The sequence below is a fragment of the Astyanax mexicanus genome, chromosome 10 (genome assembly GCF_023375975.1).
Source record: "Astyanax mexicanus isolate ESR-SI-001 chromosome 10, AstMex3_surface, whole genome shotgun sequence".
NCBI classification, from domain to species: Eukaryota; Metazoa; Chordata; class Actinopteri; order Characiformes; family Acestrorhamphidae; genus Astyanax; species Astyanax mexicanus.
Genome location: NC_064417.1, coordinates 10,763,843 through 10,790,661, shown reverse-complemented (window position 1 = coordinate 10,790,661; position 26,819 = coordinate 10,763,843). Strand labels below are relative to the sequence as shown.

The 26,819-nt window shown below is 39.9% G+C and overlaps 2 protein-coding genes across 4 annotated transcripts in view; one reads left to right on the top strand and one right to left on the bottom strand.

Moving 5' to 3' along the window:
- The window catches only part of nup160 (nucleoporin 160), a 53,345-nt gene extending 40,997 nt beyond the window's left edge, over positions 1 to 12,348 (bottom strand). The window contains exon 1 of the mRNA XM_022684356.2: positions 12,232 to 12,348. Coding sequence (XP_022540077.2) covers positions 12,232 to 12,348 — 117 coding nt within the window. The remainder of the gene's footprint in view (positions 1 to 12,231) is intronic.
- LOC103034439 (transmembrane and coiled-coil domain protein 3) lies at positions 4,196 to 26,194 on the top strand. Of its 3 annotated transcripts, none has more exons than XM_022683928.2 (4): positions 4,196 to 4,441; positions 20,021 to 20,922; positions 21,059 to 21,194; positions 24,611 to 26,194. In XM_022683928.2, exons 2-4 carry the CDS (start codon positions 20,021 to 20,023, stop codon positions 24,911 to 24,913), a joined length of 1,341 nt encoding a protein of 446 aa, XP_022539649.2. In that variant the 5' UTR covers positions 4,196 to 4,441; the 3' UTR covers positions 24,914 to 26,194. The 3 variants fall into 3 exon arrangements, with proteins under 3 accessions (XP_022539649.2, XP_022539648.2, XP_022539651.2); XM_022683927.2 differs by having other exon boundaries at positions 4,196 to 4,458; XM_022683930.2 differs by lacking the exon at positions 4,196 to 4,441 and adding an exon at positions 4,468 to 4,535.
- The last annotated feature ends 625 nt before the right edge of the window (positions 26,195 to 26,819 follow it).

Sequence of the window (26,819 nt, the reverse complement as noted above, 5' to 3'; positions counted from 1 at the left end):
ATATATTTAATTTATATTATTTAGTTTATGTTAATAAATATATAAGTATTTATATATCTATAAACTACATAATACTACATATACTACATAATACAGCCGACTCCTCTGCTGGCACCGCCCTTTTTTTGCTGAAATAAGCCGGCACGCAATGACTCTTGGGAGACTGTAGGCTGTGAAGGATACACCCGGACAGCCTAGTCGCACCGCAGTGACGTAATCAGCTTTCAAATGAGTCCTTCAAAGGATGCAGTCCCTGAATTGAGACACACCTTATGGTTTAAGCAGACTGTGTTTGTCTATTGTTGTGACTTAGATGAAGATCAGAAGATATTTAATGAGCAATTTATGCAGGAATTTATCCAAGTAATCCCAAAGGGTTCCCATACTTTTTCTTGCAGACACCACAATTTTAATTTATTTGGCACTTATCCTTCATCAACACCTTACTTAACTCCACAACCTGCACTTTATAATTCAGTGCAGCAGTACACCACCTACCGAACAGATTTCTCCAGAATAGATGGTATAATTTCACCCTCCATCATAAACCTTTCTTGTGTCAACTTCCCTTGGAGTTGAAGTTGATACATTTAACATTATTGTATTATAGGGGTGTAACAGCACACTCTGCTTACGATTCGATTCGATTCGTAAAATGTCGATTCCATTTTACCAAATTCTCATTCGAGCTAGTGCTTTTCTACAGTGGCCGAGAAAGCCCAGCGCAGTGCAAATTGAAAAGCGCTGCAAAAGCACAAAACACATCCATCAAAATTACAACACAGGCGCAGCAAATAGAAAAACGCGCTGCAAATAGAAAAACGCGCTGCAAAAAGAAAAACGCGCTGCAAATAGAACCACAACACAACGGAAGTGAGTCACAACACAACGGAATTTTCCCGGGGGACCTTAAAAGATGCTGTACCAGCTGTATACAAAGGACAATAAGTGGCAAACAAACTTCTGAAAAGTAAGTTATGTTTATTACCTGTGATTACCACGGTTGTGTGCATATTATTAAAAGTTCTGCTTCACAAAACGCCTTGTTTGCCACTTATTGTCCTTTGTACACATAGTGAAGTCCGAGACGTTACTGAAGACGCAGCTTAGCTGGTACAGTATCTTTTAAGGTCCCCCGGGAAAATTCCGTTGTGTTGTGACTCACTTCCGTTGTGTTGTGGTTCTATTTGCAGCGCGTTTTTCTATTTGCAGCGCGTTTTTCTAGTTGCAGCGCGTTTTTCTAGTTGCTGCGCCTGTGTTGTAATTTTGATGGATGTGTTTTGTGCTTTTGCAGCGCTTTTCAATTTGCACTGTGTTGGGCTTTCTCGGCCACCGTACTTTTCTCCTCTTCAGTCAGTGTGCTGAGTCAGAGGAGGAATATAATTTTGGCAGGTGTAAAAATTAAACTGCCAGATATCAGATATTTAGATATGAACTTGGTTATCGATTTTCGATTATCGGGGTAATATTCGATTTTTAGAATCTTCACAAATGCCAAAAATCGAATCAGACCTGCCAATGTGCTCATTTTGGGCACGTATTTTGACTTCCTATTACGCTCGTATGATGTTCTGAAGTATGCATATAGTTTCTTGAATTTTCCTCATGTTCTGACAATTTTTTGTTTGTGGGTGTTTTTGCGGCTGCACTGTTTATCAATGCTGTTCCTGTATAGTTTAATGCTAATCCAGCAAACTACCTATTAAACCATCCCCTCCTCAAACACACACATTCACTTACACAGCTGAAGGCACGAATATACAGGCACACTTTATTTAGTTTAGTTCCTGCATTAAAGCTTTGAGTTAAACTCAGTAACTCAGCACATTACAATATTCTAATTTAAAAAGCATCAAAACTACCCAGACTATAGACTGTGTATAGCTGGACAGAGCATCGTCTCTCAAAAGTGAAGCCACCACAGGTCGGGCGCCCCCTGCCGTTCAGTTGCAGAAAGCTGTGTAACCCCACCCATACCAATAGGTTTCAATGGCAAAATGGAAAACTTGCAATCACGTTTTTTTCCAATATCCTGTAATTCTACCTCCATTATTTAAATGCAACAGCTAGAGTAACCTCTGTTTATATTGTCAATTTTTTTTTATATCTCCACATAATTTGTTTTTTAAAACAAATTCTATATTGCAATATAAGAGTGTACCAGTTAGGTATGATTGAAGATTAAAAAAGTAATAACAGTACCAGTACACACAGAACCTGTATAAACAGTAGTGCAAATATAGAGGTTTTAAAACTTAAGGCTGGTAAAGCATCCTCACAGCCTGGTGGATGGAGCTATCGCTCGGTCTGCTGGTCCTAGCCCCACACTCCACAGTCTCTTCCCTGATGGCAGCAGGCTGAAGAAGCTGTGTAGTGGTTGTGTGGGATCTCCTGCCAGGCGGAGGGCTTTCCGTGTGAGGTGGGAGCTGTATAAATTCTGAAGGGAGGGGAGAGAGGTGCCAATGATATTCTAAACTCCTCTGAAGGGTCCTGTGGCAGGATGCTGTGCAGGTCCAATACCACACGGTGCTGCTCACCCTCTCCCTCTACAGTTGATGGACAGAGGAGAGTTCTCCTGAAGTCCACAACAATCTTCTTGGTCTTTTCTTCAGCAATAGTACAATTCATCTACTGCAATGCACTGCCAAGCAAACCAAACAGTTGCTTAGGGCCCCAAGGTGGCCTGGGGCCCCCAGAAAACAACTGGTTATGAACGAAAGGGCAGTACAAACTGTGTGAGCCCCGTTTAAATTTTGTGATGGTCAATGCACTGTTATCAGAATAACCCTCAAAGAGGACCCTCCCACTATTGCTGACAGTAGCCAGCCAGGTTTGTGATTCCAGGGTAAAATATGAAACATCAACAATTACTTTACATCAACATTACTTCTAACTTCATTCCCTGCTCCCTTCATCCTCTCTTCCTTCAACCCAATATTGCCCTTCTGGCATCTTTCAGGCCCTGCTAAATGTTTTACTTTCTTCTTTGGCTTTTTATGCTCTATTTCCTATGTACCTCATTTTTGTAAGTTGCTTTAGATAAAAGTGTCTGCTAAATACAATGTAATGAAATGTAGTGTAATGCAATGTTACTAGCCTCCGAAAACATAAGCTAACAGCACCTCAGATAAGAGCTACCTAAATGCATTACAGAGTATTTTGGTTTGTTTAACACTTTTAAGTTACAACCTGATTCCTTGTGTTGCTTCATAGTCTGGATTACTTTATGGAGTCAAATTGGGGTCTTTAATGCTGACGAGAAAATAAAACTGTCACAAAAAAAAATCTCCACGAATTGCAAAAAAAATCTAATTTTGCAAACAAAGAAGAGAACATAAGTTACCTTTTTTCAATTGTAATATTTTTTTTAGAATTAATCTTTTGCAAAAACACTTTTTCTTTGCGTTTTGCACCTTGCGTTCCTTTTTTCTCTTTGCAATACTTTCCCTCCTTTGCATTCCTCCGTTTTGTTTGCGAGTCTATTTTGACCCCTTTTTGACGTGGGGGCGTGGGGAGAGGGGCGTGGCTATGGAGGAACGCATCATCAGCTGGAGCCTCTGCTCAGCCTAGACGCTAACCAGGCTGAACAACAGCTATTTAACAGTTATAATTAATAAGTTAATTCTAATCATTTATTTTACATATACCTAACTACTGAATTATATAATACTGTAAACGTTCTGTGTTTTTCTTTTTATTTAGATCGTTTTTGCAGCGTTGTGTTTTAATGGCGTTTTTCACTGTTAAAATCCACCATCTACAGGCGGCCGCGTGTAACTGCAGCAAGAACGCTGGATAAAAAAGAAGCTAAAATTCAGCGTTTTGCTTAATTTAACTGAAAACAACAATATTATATAATTCAGTAGTTAGGTATATGTAAAATAAATGATTAGAATTAACTTCAGTGTTCATTTACAATGTAGGGAAAAATGATACAAACATTGAATGAGAAAACTTTCCAAAGGTACTGTGGAACTAAATATTGTGTAGTATCGCACACCACTAGGTGAAAGTATCAGTAGTTAACAACACGCAGTGCGCTGAAGTTCAGGATCTGCATGAAAACACAACAGCCAATCAGCGAGCTGATAACCTACAGCGAACATGAACTATTGACCAATTAAAGCACGGGGGGCGTGGTCTGTCGGAATATGGGTGGAAAAACGAGGAGGATTCCCGCTGTTTGAGAACAAGGAGAGAGAGAGAGAGAGAGAGAGAGAGAGAGAGAGAGAGAGAGAGAGAGAGAGAAATGAGTTTGGTTATTTAGCCAGCAGTCGTGTGTGTGTATGTGTTTGTTTGTTTACTCCGCTGGTTGTTTGTTTGGTTGTTGGTGCTCGTGCTGCTGCGGTGTGTTCCAGCTCCGCCCAGGATTTTCAGTTTCAGCTGGAAAAGAGAAAAACTGCAGCAGAAAGAGAAACACGGAGCAGCGCCCTCCGCGAGAGTGAGTCCTACACCACAGTGAGTGCTCTGATCTGAAGAACCCGTGACTGAACTGAAGTGTGTGTGCGCTGTGTGTCTAAAAATGTGGGTCGCAGGTATGGAGTTTTGTGTGCGCGTGAGCCTGTGTGTGTGTGTGCGTGTTTAGCCTGGTTTCTGGTGAAGGTCTGCTGTAGTCTGGTTTCAGGCTTCGCTCTGTTTTCTGGGTTGAGGATCTGAAGGCTAAGGGTCAGTGTGCTGATTAGCACTTTTGGTTTCAGCTTTAGTGAGAAATTGTGAAAGAAACACTCTGATACCAGGCGATTTACAGCAGCTGTTTAAACTGGTTTTGCTGGATGAAACCTGAAACTCTTTTAGTTGTCAAAAAACTTCTCCACATCACAGATACCCACCGTTTTACCCACCTTCTTTATCCATCTCATGCACTCACAAACCCCACATAATCAGTATATGGTGTTTGGTTTGATAAATACACAGTTATATACTCTTCCATTTCTACTTGTGTACCCCATGTACAGTGGTGTGAAAGTGTTTGCCCCTTCCTCATTTCCTGATTTTTTGCATGCTTGTCACACTTAAATGTTTTGGAACATCAAACCAATTTAAATATTAGTCAACACAGGTAAACACAAAATGCTATTTTTAAATGAACCCAAGTTCGTTTTTAGCTTGAGCTCAGGAACATATGGTCGGACATTCTCCTTCATGATCTTTTGGTAGACAGCAGAATTCATAGTTTCATTTATCACAGCAAGTCTTCCAGGCCCTGATGCAGCAAAACAGCCCCAGACAATCACACTACCACCACCATGTTTTACTGTTGGTATAATGTTCTTTTTCTGGAATAATATTTATTTTACGCCAGATAAACTGGGACGCACTCCTTCCAAAGAGTTCAACTTTTGTCTCATCGGTCCACAGAATGTTTCCCCAAAAGTCTTGGGGATCATTAAGATGAGTTGAGACAAGCTTTTATGTTCTTTTGTGACCTCTTAGATGAGTCGTCGCTTTGCTCTTGCTGTAATTTTCCTGGGAAGATTCACCACTGTTTCATGTCTTTGCCATTTGTGGACAATGGCTCTCACTGTGGTTCGCTGGATTCCCAAAGCTTTGGAAATGGCTTTATAACCCTTTCCAGACTGATAGATCTCAATTACCTTCTTTCTCAATTGTTCCTAAATTTCTTTGGATCTCAGCATGATGTGTAGCTTTAAAGGCTCTTTGCTGGACTTCATTTTGTCAGTCAGGTCCTATTTAAGTGATCAGGTGTGTCAGTAATCAGGCCTGGGTGTGGCTAGAGACACTGTACTCAGGTGTCAGAAACCACAGAGACTGTATGTTTTAACAAGGGGGCAATCACTTTTTCACACAGGGCCATGTAGGTTTGGATTTTTTTTCTCCCTTAATAATAAACACCTTAATTTAAAAATAGCATTTTCTGTTTACCTATGTTGTCTTTGACTAATATTTAAATTGGTTTGATGTTCCGAAGCATTTAAGTTTGACAATTCAAACATGCAAAAAAATCAGGAAATCAGGAAGGGGGCAGACTTTAATGGTGTAGTGGCACTATAAGTAAAGAGCTCAAGTCTCAGCTCTATGTGTGTTTGCGATATTGAAAGTGATAATAAAATTTACAGTTAGCACCAGATTTCACCAGGAGTCTAAAATCCAACATGAGATAAAATAGTGTAATAAATAGAGGTAAGAAGGTTAATCAAATTTATTTGATTAATTGAATTACTGTTTAATGTGATTTTTTACAATGGGAATTTTTACATTTTTTTGGAAGCTGCCCAAAGGAATTTCAGTAGATAGACATGTGATTCTGTCAGAAACTTTTCTAGAGCTCTTTTATGTTGCATTGAATATTATATTACTGAAACACAAGGAGGTTGTGTCTGCATCATGTTTAAAATAAATTATTGAATAGGACAGTTTACTATTTGTAAAAAAAAAAAAGAGTAAAAAAAAATGTAAAGGAAACAGTAGCTTGAGCATCACTTTAAATGGTGTTGTTTACTTACAAAAAAACTGAAGTAGTTATGTAAGAACTAAACTGCACATATATTAAAGAATATTTACAATATTGTGCAGCCCTATTTAAGATTGAAGTAAAATAAATTATATTAAGCCTCAGGTTGATCTGCCAAAACAAATGAGAAAAGTGTAAACTTAGCTTAAAAAGTAGCTTGAGTAGTTTAGTGTTTGATGCAGTTTGTGAACTTGCTCACTGTTAAAGTGTGTATACGAGTCTAAGCATGTTTCAGAAATGCAACCACATGTCAGTGATGTGCTGAAGTGTGCGCGTGTGTGTGTGTGTGTGTGTGTGTGTGTGTGTGTGTGTGGACACGCCTGGCTGCTGGCTGTTACAGTTCAGTGTGTGTGTGTTGTCCTGACACAGAGTATGCTCACATTATCATGACACTGCAGCTGTGTCTGTGTATCTGTGAGCTCGTGCGGGCGTTTCAAATGACTTTATACCCATGTGGTGCAGCATGAGTATGACCACCAGGGGACAGTACCTTAACCAGTATCCAACATGCTGAAACTAGTCTGACATATTCTCTCCTCTGTGTACAGCTGTGTCTGCTCTAATCATTTAAACATCTGGATCACCTACATTTTTCTTTACATCATGGTGCTTCCTCCTGGTGTTATTAATCAAACAACATAGAATCTAATTTAAAGTGTTTTGAACATGCTACAGTATTATTGTAAGATTTCAGGGCATAAAGCTTGAACTGTGCAGATGAAGGCACAGAATAAACAGTGCTGCAAAAAACAGCATTATACAGAGTAAAAACTGACATAACAAACACCATGTCCTGCTAGCTGGCATAGTTAGTGTTCACATGTTATTCTGTTATTCTGACTAATCGTTTTTATCTTATGATACAACATGTCATCCCAATGTGTGTGTTCTCTTACTGTCTGAAATATAAATATGAACAGTCACCAGACCTCAGCTCAGTTAAAACCAAAGAGAAAAATTCAGCCTGTGGTTGGCCTCCTGTCATAACTGATAAAGGACTTGAGCAGGCGTGGGCAGTTTCAGGCATGGAGGGCTGGATTCCTCAGTGTATGTGTTTGCTGCTCACGCACACCTGATTGAACTTACCGGTTAAATGCCAGGTGTAGTAGTTGTTTTGGAGCCAGGAAATGTCAGCTAATTCCAGTATTGCCCATTGTGTTTTCAGAGCCCATTTCTTTGTTTAAATCAAGGCTATTCAAGAATTTTTATATTACAGTTTATATTACAAAAATGTCTAATTATACTATTTGTTATTATATGTGTGCCAAATTTGCTATTAAAATGGTAGTAATGATTTCTAAATGTCCAAAGTCAGATGAAATCTGTATTCTGAGTGTTTACTGAGGGAGCAGCTCCACTGATGATAAACAAATGACCAAATAACTACACACACACACACACACACACACACACACACGCTGCATCTGCATCATCCTTCATACTAATATAATAATCTGCAGTGGTCTGCTTCTCTGTAACGCTTAGATGGCAACAATGCAGTCTTTTTGTACAGACTGGTTTCTGATTTAACGATCAAGATTTCCATACATTTTTACTATTTTTAAAATAAATATATAACACCATATGCGGCCCTAAGCCATGCTAATTCTGTCCTGTGAAAACTACGTCTCAGTAGCCAGTTTGTTCACACATTTAAAATAAGGATTTGTGGTTATGTCATCATGGGTGAACATCACATGATGACAAAGAGGCATGAAACTTTTCTTCAAATAAATAAATTAAAAATAATTGTTCAACATTTGAAAACAAACCCTGTACTAGGGTCTTCACTTCCCTATAGGCTGGGAATCCTGGGGTCTATACTGCCGTGGTCCCCATGTCGTTGTTCTGTACCAAAGAATCCTTTGTTTGGTAGTGTTCTATAGAGCAGACCAGCCCATACCTGCTTTCCTCTGCTCAGCAACTGCTCAGATGAAGGTATTGATTTATGTTTCTGACCACGCTGAGTGAAGGTTTAGTGTTGAACTGGTTCTGCTTACAGCAGGTTTTGTTTCTCACTGTTTTCCTGTACGCTTTACTTGGGTCAGGCTGTGCATGCAGCATTCTCCAACACCGAACACACCCCAACTTTATCTGCACTGATAGAAGCAGCGTGTTGCTTCCTGAGTGAGGGAATGTCCTTTATGGGATTTTCCAAAAGCAGCTCCGTAAAAACACAATGAAATTACTGTGTCTAAAGAGCAGCAGAGAGCGGCTCTGTTTCAGTATGTAGAATGCTTTTTGCTGAGTGGACCTGAACTTAGTTGTAGTTAATATTGTTATGGGACATTATGTGACCTCGAATGATCATTGAGCAAGTCACACATACATTAAATTAACTAAGGTTGTTTTCACACCTGACAGTCCAAACCAGAATCTGCACCAGAGTTTGTGTCTTTATTACATTGTACATACTATATTTGGTCCAGTTTGTTTAAATTTCACTGCAGTGTAGTAAATAGACTAAAGAAATTTACTACATCCTGTTGTTATCAGGTACTTGATTGGAGTCTTTTACTTCATATAAATGGGCTTTATTCACCTACGTCAACATCGTCTACCAAAACGAGGCTGTGGGGTATGAAAGTAGCGTTGGATCACTGAGTACTAGCAATGGAGCCTCACTGATGTGTTTTTAAATGCACTTCTTCAAAAAGAAAGACATATTATAAAGATTAAATCTTCCATAGTTTCCTCAAAGATCCCATACTTCACTGTGAATGGATTAACCAAATCAGAAGAGATCACCATTATAATGTAAGATGTGTATTACTGTGCTACCTAGCTAAGGCTAGCCATATTAATCTTACCCAGCAAGTGAATCTAGCCTGATTAACGTTGCAGAGAGATAGCAAGCTAGCTAAACCTGATTCTTTAACTATGACTTAATTTACCCTGAACTGGTTATTTTTTTGGTTTAATGTCAAAATGAGTGAGGGGTAGCGTTAGTCCAGCCATAGCTCTTTAGAATAGCCTGCTTAGCTAGCTAGCTAAACAATATCCTACTGTGGGGAACCTGATCTTACAGGCGTGTACACTTGCATGCTTAGCTGGACTGTATTTGGCATTTCACGTTCATGTTAACAATAATTTTATGTCTGATTTGATATTACAGATTAACGGTGGAAACAAAAGTAAGGTTAAAAATACTTTATGAAATAGTGTTTCTTTAAGACACTGGCTGGCATGCGAAAGTTTATAAAGTATGCTGTGCCCACCTTATTTGCCTGGAAAGATCAGTGAAGCCTGTCAGGAGGGCTGTAGTTAGACATACTGCAGGGTATTTTTCACCAGTCACTAAATTATTTACTAACTAGCTAGCAAACTAGCTAACACATGAGTTTTTATACAGCAAACAAAGGCGATTACCTAGCTTCCACATCATGAACCTAACAATTAATCCAGTTTCTGGAGCCTTTTATTGAAACAACCCAGGGAAATCTTGCACTCATTTTCGGACTATTTCTGATTTCACCGTTAATTCAGGGAGGTGTGCAGGGTTAGTTGTCCACACAGGCGCTGCCATTTAAACTGCTGGCTCCGTTGCTACCTTGGAATTTCCGGTTTAGGAGCGAACCCACAGCCCTTCTTTTGTTTCAACATGGCCGCAGAGTGAGTAAGGTGCATTGGTTTGTAGAATTGTAGTAAAGAGATGGAGCGTTCCTTTGTCAGGTGTTGTGATGAATTCTAGCTCTTTGTCAGAATCTGACTCCTCCTCACATCCTTTCAGCACAGCACCAATTGTTTTTTTCTGGTTTGTTTACAGTCTGCCTTATCTTCCTGTTTTTGGTCTGAAAGTCCAAACCATCTAGAAAAGTGTTCATATTGCAGACAATCCGGACCATGGTTAAGATGGCCACATCTTTTGCATCTTTTGATTGAACAAAACTTTGTGGCTTATGCTCCCTCACCCATTACTTGTTGAGCTAAGTGTGAATGCACCCTAAATACAGTATTGGGACTAGTGGTGCGAATCTCTCAGTGACTGGCGATTCGATTCAATTCGATTCCGATTTTTGGGGTCACAATTCGAAATTCAGAAACGATTTTCGATTCTTGAACGATTTTTTTATTCAAATGGCCTATACATTTTGTGTAAATTATGTGAGAAGATAAAAAGATGAAAGGACAATTAAAAAAAATAGAAGTTTTTTTTAAAACAATAAACTTAGGATCCTTACTGTATTAAATCTTTTTGCAACATACCGTACTGCGGAGCTCATCTACTGTTGCACAAAGCTTTTTAACTGTACCGCGGAGCTCACCTACTGTTGAACGGAGCTTTTTAACTGTACCGCAGAGCTTTTTAACTGTACCGCGGAGCTCACCTACTGTCGAACGGAGCTTTTTAACTGTACCGCGGAGCTTTTTAACTGTACCGCGGAGCTTTTTAACTGTACCGCGGAGCTCACCTACTGTCGAACAGAGCTTTTTAACTGTACCGCGGAGCTTTTTAACTGTACCGCGGAGCTCACCTACTGTCGAACGGAGCTTTTTAACTGTACCGCGGAGCTTTTTAACTGTACCGGGGAGCTCACCTACTGTCGAACGGAGCTTTTTAACTGTACCGCGGAGCTTTTTTACGGTACCGCGGAGCTGACATACTGTCGCGCTGAGGTTTTTAACTGTACCGCGGAGCTCACCTACTGTCGAACGGAGCTTTTTAACTGTACCGTGGAGCTTTTTAACTGTACCGCGGAGCTCACCTACTGTCGAACGGAGCTTTTTAACTGTACCGCGGAGCTCACCTACTGTCGAACGGAGCTTTTTAACTGTACCGCGGAGCTTTTTTACGGTACCGCGGAGCTGACATACTGTCGCGCTGAGGTTTTTAACTGTACCGCGGAGCTCACCTACTGTCGAACGGAGCTTTTTAACTGTACCGCGGAGCTTTTTAACTGTACCGCGGAGCTCACCTACTGTCGAACGGAGCTTTTTAACTGTACCGCGGAGCTTTTTAACGGTACCGCGGAGCTGACATACTGTCGCGCTGAGGTTTTTAACTGTACCGCGGAGCTGACCTACTGTCGTGTGGAGCTTTTAAACTGTATCGCGAAGCTGACATACTGTCATGCGGAGCTTTTTAACTGTACCGCGGAGCTCACCTACTGTCGCTTCACCCCCAAAACATTTTTTTGAAAACGAGAAACGATTCTGAATCGTTCAATGTTGGAATCGCAATTCGAGCTCGAAACGATTTTTTACTGCACCACTAATTGGGACATTAGGTTATTTGTTGTCTCTTTAAAAAACAAGTGTATTAAATAAGAGTTCATCTTTTTGTTGGATGAACTGATTTGATTGTATTTAATGACGAGTGTTGTTAAGGTCAGAAGGATGCAGGCTCACCCCAACTCATGACAAAAGTATAATCATCACTGCAGTGCTTCTTTCATTTACATTTTCATTTATATACATCCATTTCTGCATTTCAGGCCTGCAACACATTACAAAGAAAGTTGGGACAATCCAATTTGGGTCTAATAATGAGGTAATAATAATATAATTAAACCCAGGAGAAATTCTGGTGTTAAAGGGCAAGACCACAAGCTTAAGCTTTAATCATTAAATACACAATGCCACTTTACTTTGCAAAGCAGTCTGCTCCAAAAGTTTTGGAACCAGTCCCTTTATTTCTGCTGTAGACTAAAAAATTTGAGGTTGACATTAAACATTGGGATTCCAGTGTCCTCTTTAGCAAGTAAAATGCATGCAGTTTGGAGATTGAATATGTCAATCTAAAACCTTTCACTACTTGCCTGCCGGCAGCTATTTTGCATAGCATATTTGTCACTGTGCTGTGATGAGGACAGGTCGTACTGATGCGGGTAGTTTCGCATTTGCTCACACAGCTGCTCCTTAAAACTTTTTGCCATTTAGGACCTGCTGAGTGTTGCACTGCCTCCTAGTGGTTGTGTGTGTACTGCACCTCCTGAACGCATCACATTAATTTCTGAAGATGCTCAAAACCATCGCTCCAAGCGAACGCAGAATATGTGAGGCAGCCATCATGTGTATACATTAGAGATGGGATGATCGATCGGCGGTGTATCGGTATCGGCCGATTTTCAGCCAAAATACGGTTTCTGCGTATATTCCTCAGATTTTAGCCGATCCGATTCAGGAGTTTAAGGTTAAGCAGTTAAGCAGTGCTGTGTGTGGTTGGGTGGTGAAACTGCTCGCTTACTAGTCGGAGCTGCAGCAGCAGCACAAACCCCGCTCTCTTCACTCAGTCAGAGCTACAGACCAGCCACGGGCTACAGAGCTCAGCCAGTCTGGAGTTTTTTTCAGTTTTCTTAAGATCATCTCTGTAGGAAATAAAGGTTTTAATCCCACTAACCAGATTATACAGCTCTCTACAGTCCATCTTTCTGCCCAACCAGTGAGCTCACAAACTAACAGCAGCAGTTTAGAGCATCCGTCACGGAGTCACTGCTCGGATTACATTATAAATTAGTGCGCTGCTCACCTCAGGATGTTTATAACTACGGAGTTTAGTGGACACGCCGCCAGGTTAGACTGTTGAAGGCTACTGAAGACTATTAAAGGCTATTGGAGGTTATTGAAAGGGTTATTGGGGGCAGAAATCAGTAAAGGCTGGTTAGATAAGTAATTCACGTCTTCGCCCCTCGCTGCGGTGAAACTGTGACTAGCGCTGTCACTGTGATGTTTATTAACATCATTAAAACAGATTTTGTTCTTTCCAACTATTTGTGAATTTAGTTAAAAGCTCTGTTTTATTGCTGTAATGTTACTTACTAAGAATATGGAGTTTAAATCAGGTCTGTGCTCTTAATTACAGTTTATGAGGGCAGACAGAGTCAGGCTGGATTTTTTTTCCCAATCTAAGCTCTAGCTGGAGCGATGGATTACTGTTGTTCTTGTTAAAATATTGTATTATTATCTATATATTAACAGTAAGTGAGATATTTTAAGCAGTAAGCTGACAAAACAGGCTGAGGCGGCTGATGTTGGGAGACACATTCCTGCGGTATTGAAGTATAAATATAAAAATTTTGGTGTCTTTTAAATATTTACACATTACTTGTTTCTCTCCTGAAAAGTGTTTATTTTGGTCAGTAACACTCTTGTGTTTATTTACTATCAGCGTAAATTACCAGTGTTTGCTTAGGTAATATTAGGGGAATCTGTACCAGGTTTGCCTGGCACCTGTGTGGCATTAATGTGGCATTTGCCTCCGCCCAATATGGGTATCAGCGATCGGCGATTGGAATCGGCCCCAGAAACGCTTATCGGTCCATTTCTAGTATACATAAAAATAACAGCAAGTATATCTCTATAGCCGAAGCCTTATGTGGACCATGTTCAGAAGCGTGTTGACTACTCTGGGCTGAGAGGCATCTGGGATGGTCAGGGGAAACAATTTAAAATCTTTTCTTGAAGAAATTATCTGGACAAAAGGATACAAAAAATATGATTTAGATGATGTAATGAAATGTAATTATTCTGACAAGGGTACTGCAGTCCTGACCTGTCCTCAATAGAAAAACGTGTGTAGAATAAAAAAAAAAAAAGAAAATACGAAAATTGTCCTGTGCTGTTACACACCTTAAGGCATGTTTACAACTGTGCTTAATCCTTAGAAACTGACCCATTTATAAATCAATTATGTAAATTAAAACCATATTAGTTGGAACTGTATGAGGCACTGAATCATTTTCTAAGGAATCAAGAGTTGAAAGAAAATGAAAGAGACTCAAACCCTTGACATACATGTTTGTTAATGAGCGCCACAAGCTCAACACTCTCAGTTCCTTTATTTAACACGCACGCACGCACACACACACACACACACACGCACTTACTTACTTACTTATGCTGTGTAAACATTTTAAAAAGTTAAAAGTGGTGTTATGAAACAGGGTAGGATGAGAGTCGGCTAAAGTAATGCACTCATCATGCCTAGTGCCTACTGTACAAGCCTGTGCTATGATCTGGGGTTGATGATGTTGTTGGTCAGATTTAGTTTCAACAACAGTATGTGCTGAAAGAATGAGGTCAGCTGACTGCCTGAATATACTGAATATAGACCAGGTTATTCCATCAATGGATTTTTTCTTCCCTGATAGCACGGGCATATTCCAAGATGACAATGCCAGGATTTATCAGGCTGGAATTGTAAAAGAGTGATTCAGGCTGAAATAAACTTTTAAAATTTTATACCACATAATATGTAAAAAATTAAATAGCTTTCTTGGAACTCATTGTGGAGAGATGTGGACAGTTGTCAAAGTAGGGGATTTCACTTCAACAAGGCTTTCTAGCAGCTCAACACCGTAACACTGTTACACGAGTTAAACAGAACAAAGTAAATTGCGTTATTATAATAATTTAAAATATCAGTGTTTATTTCCAGACCATCATTAGAGAGAGCTGTGTGGGCAGAATATGCCACGCCTGATTAGTGAGGCCATTCATTATTCTCTGTTGATATTAGACTTTCCCAGTATTAGCCTCTCTCTGCCTCAACCAAGAAAGGAGGAATATATAATTTTTTTCAACATGAGAAACATTTTGTACACTTTGTCTGCAAGATTAACCTAATTACAGCGATTTAGTCCCCTGCTTTAACCTCGACTGCAGCACTATGTTGATCCTCAAGCAGGAAGAATAAAACAGGTTAAGAAATGTGCATAGGCATGCATGCAAGTGTGTGTTTGTGCTTGTATCAGCAGTTTGATGATTTAAAGATTTCATTTTAATTTAAAATGGTAATTCAGGTAAAACTCTAATCACAGCCCAAACATAGTTAATCAGAAAATAATTCTGGAGAAAATAATACTATATTAACCATAACTATGCTGGGCACAGATATAATTTAATCCGTCTGTGCAGTGAGCACACCAGTGAGTACCCTTAAAACACACACGCGGTGATTAGAGCTTAGATTGGGCCCAAAAAATAGACCTATTATTTAATAAAAATGTTTATTAAAAACAGCTGCACAGCCCTACAAGTCAAAGGCGGACAAGTGGAGAAGCTTGCGTGTGCCCAGAGCTGCGTGATTATGACGTTCTAACTGGTGCAACTTTTTTAAAACAATTTGATTTGTTACTTACAAGGTTATAAATGTTTAGAATTTTTCGTTGTAGTTTAATTTTATTTTGTTTCCAATTCCGTTAGTTTTAATTAGTTTTTAGAGTGGGGTTTGCTATTTTTTATTAGTTTTTACACATCACACCAGAGAGATCAATCTGAGAAACACATAAACAAACTCAAAAAATCAATAAACTTTACAGGTTTCACTAATTTTTCAAAATGATCAACTATGAGTGAGTGCGAGAGAGAGAGAGTGAAAGAGAGAGAGATTTATCAGTTCATCCTCCCACGTGGGGTGTTGTGGTGTATGAGCTACTCACAGGTAAAGATACTCTCAGCTGCTTCTCAAATGTACTTTAGCTGTGTGGAGTTTATTCCATATACTCTATCTCCTGTTTCTCTACGAAACATCTGCTTTTATCTCCCTCACGCTCATATTCTAATCCCATACTGAATTCTGCAGTTTCCTGTTGTTTCCTGATGTCAGGGTTAACGTAAGCGCTGTAAACAAGAACTAACGCCATGGACCGCGAGGTGCCGCGCGCTGCCAAAATTTGCCTCCTGCAGAATCCGGCTTCCCTTCGCGAACAGAATAGCCCCAACACCGCCCGTGGTAAAACTGCTGAAGTGGAAACAATGCTTATGAATACACAAAAAACAAAGGGTATTCTATCAGTAATTCCAATTCATTTTAGTCAGTTTTATAAAAACACAGTACAGTTTCAGTTAGTTAGCTTTTTTTCTTTAATTACTGTTTTTATTAGTTTCAGTTAACTAGAATATTTTTTTCATTTCAGTTTTTGTTATTTTTCATAATTTTTCATTTGGTTACTTAGCTATATTGTGATAATCACGCCAGAGCTTTATATTAAAAAATAGCATTAAAAAAACAGATGCCTACGTCTCAGACTATTTTCTGGAGCCCGACCCGACCCGGCCTGAGAAAAGTGGTGGGATATCTCAGGCCGACCCAGCGCGGGCAGAGAAACTAAACTCTAACAGTGATACAGTGAGCACACAAACCTGGAGCAGTGGGCTGCCATCATATTGCCAAGAATATTGTTTTAGGTCATTATTGCATACCCCTAAATGTTCTGAAAACATTTATAAACATTGATTTAACTGATACAAATATACACTGATATATAACATTTAAGTATTATTAATATGTCTGAAAAATGTTTTGATAATGTGCCAATGTAGTTATCATATTGTTGCTGCAACAGTGTACCCAGAGAATTTAACAAACTAAAGATTTTAAGAATCAAAGTCGAGTTGATAACATTCAGAAAATGTTTTTAGTAGCTATGAGGACAAGGCTTAAAATTGGACAATACACATAGATAGCCAGTCGATTCTTCCGTCTGTAATAATGATCAAACGTTTACTGTGTCACCCAGTTCTGTGACTTTCAGTAACTCAAGTTAGACGCAGTTTCTGTTTTCTATAAACATGAACTAAAGGCACAGTTCCAGTCTGATCTAACTGCTGTGTTGAGCTGTGTGGTCTGCTTTAGTTTGTGGGAAATCGGTAATATTTTGCTGAATAGTTTTTCTGAGGGTTGACCGTTGAATCAGCTGGAAAAAGCAGAAGCTGCTCACTCTCAGTATTCTTAGTTATTTCATTTCAGATAAAGTTTCAGAAGTAAAGCAGCTCTCTTTCTTTTTGTCTTCTCTCTCTCTCTCTCTCTCTCTCACTCACACACACACACACACACACACACACACACACACACACACACACACACACACACCCTGAGAGGAGTTTTGAAATCAGAGCTCACTGAAGATCCTGAAACAGAATAGTCAGAACAGCCTGCAGGTGTGTTCAGTCCTGCTCTGTCCGCCCACTTCAGAGCCACTCATACTCAATACACACACACACACTGCAAAAAAATGTAGGGCAGTATGTAGAGTAGGAGTATAAATCTCATAACAATTTAATTAGGATTCTTCAGGAAATGATTCAGGGAATCATTGAATTTTGCCATGCCAGCCTTCAGTTTTCAGTAATGCTAATTTCTGCAGTCCTGCCTGTTATATTCTAGTACCAAGCTAACAACAATGCACTTCAGCATTAATAATACCCTGCAAATGTTCCATCCTTCGAAATATAGTCAAAATGTCTATTATATTTATTTATCCCTGACTGAGTGGAGAGCCTTGCTGTGAGTGAGTGAGTGTGTCTGTGAGTGAGTGTGTCTGTGAGTGAGTGTGTCTGTGAGTGTGTGTGTCTGTGAGTGTGTGTGTCTGTGAGTGTGTGTGTCTGTGAGTGTGTGCGTGAGTGAGAGTGTGTGCATGTGTTTGTCTGCGTGAGTGTGTGTGTGTGTGTGTGCGTGTGTGAAGGAAATTTCTGGAGGCGAACAGAGAAATAAGCAGGATGTTTTTTTTTTTCAGTGTGCTGCATCCTCGTGATGTTTCTGAAAGGAGGCTCTCGGCCTCCAGGAACCGAAGAAACATCAGTCATTGTCAGATTGTCGGTGCTAATGCTAATCTGGTAGCTCAGTTTTACATGTTTTAAAAGAATAGACAGGGAATTGGTTTGAACAGGAACCTGTCCTGTCTGAAGTTAAAACCCTAAACAAAACCCAAAATATATTAAATGTGTACAAAGATCTATACATTGATATTAAAGAAGATAATATAACTATGCACTGTAGTAGACGTTACCAGTTTCAAATGCACTTCAGTACCGAACATTTTCTTTTAGATGCGACAATTGTTTACACTGCCCAGACTGAAAACTGTATACATATTTAAGCAAATACAGTATCACTCAAAAGTTTGGATACACCTTCAATTTAAAAAAAAGTTTTTGTCATTATTTTAAAATGTTCTGCATTGTAGAAATTAATACTAATGTCATCATTGTTAAGTAAAAAAAAGTGTTAAACAAACCAAAATAAGTTTTATTCAGTAGGCACCTCTTGTTTAGATGTGAGCTTTGTACATTTTCCCAGTCAGCTTTATGAGGTAGAGTCACCTGGAATTGCTTTCAGTTAACAGCTGTGCTGAATTTTTAAGAGTTAATTACTTTTAATTTATTGTATACAGTGAAAAGCCCTATTTGAATAATGTTCTAATCCATAATATGGCAAGAACTACTCAACTACGTGAAAAAAAGTTCTTTAAGAAATAAAGCGCAGTAAATCAAAAATAGACCATCAAATATTATGACGAAACTGGCTATCATCAGGATCGCTCCAGGGAAGGAAGAGTAAGAGTTACCTTTGTTTTACTGGATAAGTTAATCAGAATTACCAGCTTTAGAATCCGCAAGTTAACAGCACCCCAAATAAGGAGTATTTTGGTTTTCAGAGGCGGCCTGCGCCCTGCTTTCCAACCTTTAGTTCTAACAGTTCTACATTGACTATTGGTTCATTCTTTACAAACTAACATACAGACATTCTGGCAGAAGCTGGAAAGAGACAGAATATGTCTGTGAAAGCCAGAAAACGAGAAAGAGAAACTAATCCGCCTGAAACATTTATTACACTCTACAACTGTAAGGGGAGCCCACGAGCACAAAGTCTAATACATGATTCCTTATGTAGTCATAGTCTGGATGACTTTAGGGTTCATTTACATTGTAGGCATATACACATACAACAACCTGTACACCCATGGACATACTGTATATGGTAGGAATGGACAGAATGTTTAGCATTTGAATATTTGTCTAAAAACGATAAAAATAAATACATTTTAACACCCCTGATCCACACCATCTTTGTCACAGACTGTAATACACTACCAGAGGTATAGGTTAATATGATGCACACCATCATATTAATAGGAGGTGCTCTGTAATGCTCATATAAATCACTTTCTGATTCTCAGACTGTAAATTACTACATAAGCAATAGGAGTTGCTCTATAATGTAAAAAACAATTGTCTTTGGGGACATAAGTAGGGTGTTGCTGCAGTTGGTCTGCAGGTTTAGGTTCAGCAACAGTATGTGCTGAAAGAATGAGGTCAGCTGACTACCTGAATATACTGAATATAGACCAGGTTATTCCATCAATGGATTTATTCTTCCCTGGTGGCACGAGCATATTCCAAGATGACAGTGTCAGGATTCATGGGGCTGGAATTGTAAAAGTGATTCAGGGAGCATGAGATCATCATTTTCACACATGGATTGAGAGAGAGTTCACCAGAGTCCAGACCTTAACCTCATTGAGAATCTTTGGGATGTGATGGAGAAGACTTTGTGCAGTAGTCACACTCTGCCATCATCAATGCTGCAAGGTCTTGGTGAAAAAATATTGCAACACTGAATTAATAACAAATCTTGCGACATTGCAGAAGCTTATCGAAACAATGCCACAGTGAATGCATGTCACAATTAAATCTGGTCCAATGAAAGATTGGAGTGTGTGACCTTCTTTTTTGGTAATTTAATATCTTTGGTTTATTAGATTATAGACTGTATAATGTATATTGTTTTCATTTTAAATTAAAGAGCTGCTCTTTTTGTTTCTGCAGATGGACCATAATGATGGCTATGTACTCAGTATTCCAGTGCCCATCCTGCGTGGGAGCTCTGACTCCAACCTGAACACCTCCAGTGATCTGCTACTGGAGCTGCCACGGGGACGGTTGGAGGTAGACAGCCTGCAGCGGAAGATCCTTAAGTTGACTGAGCAGCTGAAGGTGGAGCAGATGGAGCGGGACGACAATGTGGCTGAGTTCCTTAAGCTGGTCAACATGGCAGACAAGCAGCAGGTGGGGCGGATCCGGCAGGTCTTCGAGAAAAAGAACCAAAAATTAGCCCAGAGCATCAGTCAGCTACAGAAAAAGCTGGAGCAGTATCATCGTCGACTGAAGGACAGCGAAAACAGCAGCTCCAAACACAGCAGCCCAAAAGATCTGTCCAAAGAAGTCTCTAAAGATTTGACCAAGGACTTAACCAAAGAGCTGTCCAAGGACACTTTGAACATAAGTGGTAGTGGACGACACCCCTGCCTGGACAAAATCAAAACCATAGGCCCAGGGGTCTCGCTCTCGCCCCCCTTCTTCTTTAACAAACCCAGGGAGTTTGCAAACCTCATCCGCAACAAGTTTGGCAGTGCAGACAACATTGCCCAGCTCAAGACCAGCTTGGAGGACAGCGGCGGTGGAGGCCGGGCACTAGGGGGGAGCGCCACCATAGTGGGTCAGACCAAATACCACAGCGATGATGAAAGCTCCACAGGTTCCTCAGCCTCAGCTGACAGCAACGGTAACCATTCTGCACCTCATCAAGACCACACCATCACTATGGTGCTTGAAGAGCTCCGGGAGATCCGGCAGTCTCAGGTCAGATTGGCTGAGGAGATGGAGGCTCTGAAAGAGGACCTGAAAGGAGATACTTTCCTCACGCAGACACTGGAGGAGGAGAAATACAGGTTAGCGTTGGGTTTTATATAGTTTCTAAAGATTAGTTTAAGATTTGGATACTTTAATGTGTTTTTAATAAATTATTTGTTTGGCAAAAAACTTATTTACATAATTATCATTATACATACTATTTATTTTTCTTAGGGTGGAGCGTCTGGAGGAGCAGCTTAACGACCTGGTTGAGCTTCACCAGCATGAAATGGCCAACCTGAAGCAGGAGCTCGCCAGCATCGAGGAGAAAGTAGCTTACCAGGCTAATGAGAGGGCCAGAGACCTGCAGGTACCTAAACTAGGGGGCAGTCCACTTTTTACATTGTTATCGTTGAATCACAGAAAACATCTTTAAATCTGTAGCTCTGTCCAAACTGCTTCCTATTCACCTCCTGTACTCTATTTTGGGGATATTCTGTTTTGTAGGGGTTTGTGTGAATCTGTGTCTGTGTGTGTTGTTACGACTTAGCTCGTTTCAGGATAACAACATAAAGAAAGGGAGGGCAACAAACTAGTAGTGATCATAAAACTCTTTTATTTATTATCAAAAATAGAAAAGGTCAAAATATCTAGGAGATAAATATGAAAAAGAAGAACTGGTCAGCTGTTTAAACATGGGGAATCCAGGACTTCTTAGAAGAGAGACAAAAGCAAACAACTTTGAGGCATGGTGGTGAAGGAGAAAACAAAAGAGAGTGAGATCTCAACTCCAGAGACTCCAAACTCTTACTAACTCCAGACTCTTACTAATTGCTTCTAGTGCCACCAATTAAAACCCACACCACGCAAGCCTCTCTTGGTCCAACCTCCGGGACAAACCATTCCAAATCCTGAAACAAAAAATTGTTCTACACCCGTGACAAACAATCAGGGATTACATTCTCTTTACCTGGCACATGTTTAACTTCCAAAGAAAAAGGCTGAAGAATCTGAAAGAACTTCAGTGCATATTCCTCTGGTTTTGGTTTCACATTCGATCAAAAAACGCTAAAGGATTATGATCAGTGTACACAATGATTGGACTAGATGAGTAAACCTCAAAATGTTGGACAGACAGGATTAGGGCCTAATAAATAGATAAGTGCCTTCTTCTCCACAGTAGAATAATCTCGCTGATGACGATTTTTCTGGTTTCTGGGCTCAGGAAAATTACAAATTGCTTCCACTTTTTCACCAACGGGACATACTTGTCCCTGCCCCACTGTCTTACCCAAATAAGTAACAAGTAACCTGTGCCAAACATGCAAAAAGTTATTTTATCTGACCTAGATGTTTCGTTCCAACTATAACTGTAAAGGACCACCTCATCTAGGTAAGCCTCACAAACCTTTAACCCAACCAACACCTGGTTCATAAGGCATTAAAAGGTAGCGGGAGCATTCCGAACCCCACAAGGCATAACCTTGTACTGAACAGTGTGCACAAAGACAAGTTTATTGGGACTAAATCCCATGTTCTGAACTACCTTATGAATGGACAGCAACAGCCAAGGAAGACCTGTCTCCATCAGGTTTAACACAATAGGAACTCAATAGTAACTTCAAAGTCTGATGAAATCTCTCAAGAACTCCCTGACTTTGTGGGTGATATACATTAGAGATATTGTGTTGGACTCCAAGTTGTTTAAGAGCCTCAGAAAACTGCTGGGACATAAAATTGGACTGGATGACCTTTGGGATTCCAAACACAGATATGAAATTTGTCAAAGCTTTAAGAATATTTCTAGCAGTTATTGAGCGCAATGGATAAGCTGCAGGGTACCGTGAGGACTGAAACATGATAGCCATTAAATTAACATGCCCTGCCTTAGAACGGGGCAGAGGACCAACACAATCTACTACTAAGTGTTCAAAAGTAGAGAAGACTGGAATAGGCATTAGGACCCTCTAGGACAGAACTCTGATCAGATTTGTCCAACTCTGGCTTTATAACAAATCCCCTACCTCCATGTTCCTTAGAATCCATAGCAAAGAATGTATCTGCAAGAGATAAATCTACATCCTCACCTACCACCTGTTGTCTGGCCATCTTCCGAGTTACAGCACAAACTAGGAACACATTTCTGCACACAATTTCTGACCACACTCATCCAAATAGTCAGACACAGTAGGCAAAGAAGTCACAATGGGCAAAACCCCAACATCAGACTTCTCACAAACACTACCCCCTGCCAAATCTGTATGTGTGTGTGTGTGTGTCTGGGTGTGTGTGGAGGAAACCTGTGTTCAGCAGTATTGCTAAAGGTGCTGTTATGTAACTGTTTAGAGTCATGTGTTTTAGGTGGACTCTCACACTGCAGTAAAGCGATCAGATCGTAAAGCTGCTGTGGAGGGTGCAGTGTTCTGGCAGTGACCTGTGTGGGAGTGTTTCAGAGCGTTTAAAGCTACATTTACAGAAACTGCACATGCTGAGAGTGCTCCAGTGCACTGTAATGGTTAGTGTGTGCAGAATGCGGCAGTCTGTGTTCAGTAGGACAAGAAAGATGCACTTTATATCTTAATGTCTGTGGACACTTCTTCAAATAAAGGCATGAAGCTGTTAGAAGTTACACCCATTGCACACAGCACGCCTAGTATCAGGTGTGGGCTAGAGGGCAAATAGTGGACCTGTGTTCTCTGAACACAGCTCTGTCCTGTAATTCTGAGATAACTTAGGGAGTTGGGATGAGGTGAGGTGGTGAGCATTCAACATTTAAACATAATTTCCCTTTAGAGCATAGATAACTTTTTCAACAATACAGTGAATGAGCAGGGGTCCCAGTACTTTTCTCCTTAAAATGTATTAACATGTTACAGCTGTGTAGAATTCTGCACAAATAAAATGAGACAAAAACGACATTCTAAAAATCAGAATGCTAAATCCTGCTAGCACAATAGTATATTTGTGCCGTGCTACACTGCTTATGGTGCAAACAAACATGTTTCTTTTGGTGTATATTAAACAGGCACATTCAACTCCAGAGTCACTAGAGTTGACATTATTTCATCTCACTCTACCTCCCACAATACCTCTGTACCTGAAACCTCCAAAAACACTGCTTTCAAATGGTCAGGATAGATTGTTCATTGTAGGTTTTATTGATGGTTATTCTGATGGCCTTCAGTTTTACCAGTGAAGTCCCAACCAGTCTGAGACTCTGAGTGCAGGTTTTTGAAGCAGTGAAACACGCATAAACTGTAAATGTTGTGTTAATCTTGCATTAGACATACAGAGTACAAGTATACAGTCTCAGTCACCCCGACTTATAAATCTCGTTTTGAAGAGCTTTGTTTCCTTCCCCTTTTTGTCATGTTAAGTTTTGCATTGGGTGCAAACTCTTTTTAATGACATTCACAGCTTTTAACAACAGTTCCGAGTTACGGTTAATTAATTGTGTTTGTTAATTTCACTGCCATTCATAATACAACTACCAGTGGAAAAAATATTAAAATTTTTATTCTTCGAAAAACAATACATGTATCAAAAAATATTACAACAAAGTTTTTGAAATTTACATTAAAATTCAAAACCATCACAAGAAGGCCATAAGGTTGTGCTGGGCCACTTTTAGTTGGGGAAGTTTTCTTTATTGTTATGATGAGCACTTCTCTTTATCTGTGCCTTATTTGTGTTTGTTTTTTTGGTTATTTTGTTGCCTTTGTTAAATAGTTGTTATTTTTATTTCTGTCTTTTAAACTGTTCGCCCCTCTCGTCTGTATCCACCAGGAGGCGCTAGAGTCGTGTCAGACACGCCTGTCTAAACTGGAGGTTCAGCAGCAGCAGCAGCAGGCGGTGCAGGTGGAAGCGGAGACGGGCCGGATGTTGTTGGGGAAGGGGATCAGTGTCCTGCTGGCCGTGGCCACGCTGCTGCTGGTCTGCGTTTCCACAGCGGCCAGATTTGTCTCCCCTGTCCTGCGCAGCCGGCTCCACCTGCTGGCCACGGCGGTGGCCGTCCTGCTGCTGTCTCTGCTCTGGAGGAGCTGGGAGCATCTGCAGCGCAGCATGGAGGGCACTCTGAGCGACCACTGAGAAAACAAACACTCTTGAACCTGAAACTGTGACTGATACTGGAATGCTGAAAGCAAAACCAGAGCACCGAACCCAACTCCATACCTCAAACCTGTACCCAAAACAGAAACCAGGAACCCATACCCAACCCCAGCCAAGCCAGAGCCTGGAGTTCAAACTTGGACTCAAACCAGGAACACAAAAGTCATCCCAGAATTCACACAGGAACACAAACTGAAACATTATCACAACACACTAACACTAAACACCAATATAAACCTTGAAACCAAATCCAAACATGGAACCAACATGGAATCCAAATCTGGAAACTGAATCAGAAACCCAAAACTCAACATCCAAACTTAGAATCCAAATCTGGATAAAAGCTTCAGCAGCTGGTTTGTTTTAGTGTCTGTTTCACAGTTTCACTTTCATTATACTGAGCAGAACTCTTCAGAACTGATACTCTTCATACTGATACTGAGATTAAGTGCCTTCTGGACCTGCAGCTCACTGCAGGAGCAGAGTAAGAAGAGGAGATTCTAATCAAGAAAAATGTTTTTAGTGTGTTAGCACTGCTGGAAAATGGTATCTAAGCATCTCAGTTGGTCATCTTCATCATTTTGGTTAAAACATTTACTGGCTCTTGACCAGCACTGTGTATGCTGTCTTTGACCAGCATAACCTGCAAGACCACAGTCAGTCAGCTTGGTGGTGCTGGTTGTTTAGCTTGGTCAGGTTAATTGTGATATTAGACCAGCTAAACCAACAAACTCAAACAAAGTGCTCCCTGTGCTGTTTAAGAGCTAAGCTGATCAACCAGCTTAACTGTCTTAACCAGCATAGTCTGCATAACCAGCTTGAGCTGTCCAGTCTGTGTTTTCAGCAAGGAATTAAGCTTACCTGTGGAAACATAGTTAATCAGGTCTGCTGTTGACAAGAAGATATTAAGATCAGTATCTATATTAATTGACTAAATCACTTTTACCTTAAACACTCCTGGAACGATTTTTATTTCAGCCTGTTCTGGTGCCTAAACTGTTGAACTGAACCACGTGAGCCTTAAGTTCTGAACAAAAGGAGTGTGTGGATGTGTGTGTGTGTGTGTGTGTGTGTGTGAGAGAGAGAGAGAATTTGAACCTTCATGCTGCAAAAAGGAATTTGGACCACTGTCTGTGTTTTAGCGGATCTGATTTGTAAAACTGTTAAACTGTTTTTTTTTTAGCCTAATTGTTTTATATGATAATCTATGAACTGGTTTAAATTTCAACATGTAATTAAAAATAATGCTGTCTAAAAGAACTTGGTATTGCTAATTGACTTTATAAACACACCTGTTCAGATCACAAATGATGTTACTTGAACATATTGTCGCTGTCCTGTGAAAAACACTTATCTCCATTTTTGTCGATTTTTAGTTTACTACATAATTTGAACAGACAAACTGTCTCTTACACTGTGCCAACATTTCTTAATGAATGGAGCCAATAGAAACACTACAGCATTTTCTGAAATAAATTCTTTTTACATTGATTTCCTTTGAAAGCTGAAAGGTTTTTTTCTCTCTCCTGTAAAGTTGCTGTTTTTGAGATAAATGTTTTTCATTGGACAGCAATGATATATTTTATAGAAAAAAAAGTATTGCAATACCACCACATTCATTTATGTAATTTATACCCTTCCAGTACATGTATGGCATTCGACATGGTTCATCTGTTTCAGAGAGACCTGTTCTATTGGCAGTACTTCTTCTCTTCATTTACCTGACAAGCTGTGTGTATGCAATGGATGCATAGAGTAGCACTATGCCTTCATTGCAAGGGGTGTTCATGAACATTTGGACACATGTTCCTCCCAGGGTCACTGATAGAGAGCTAAAGATACAGTTTAACTATAGCTTTGATATTTGTGACTAAAATCATGTTTG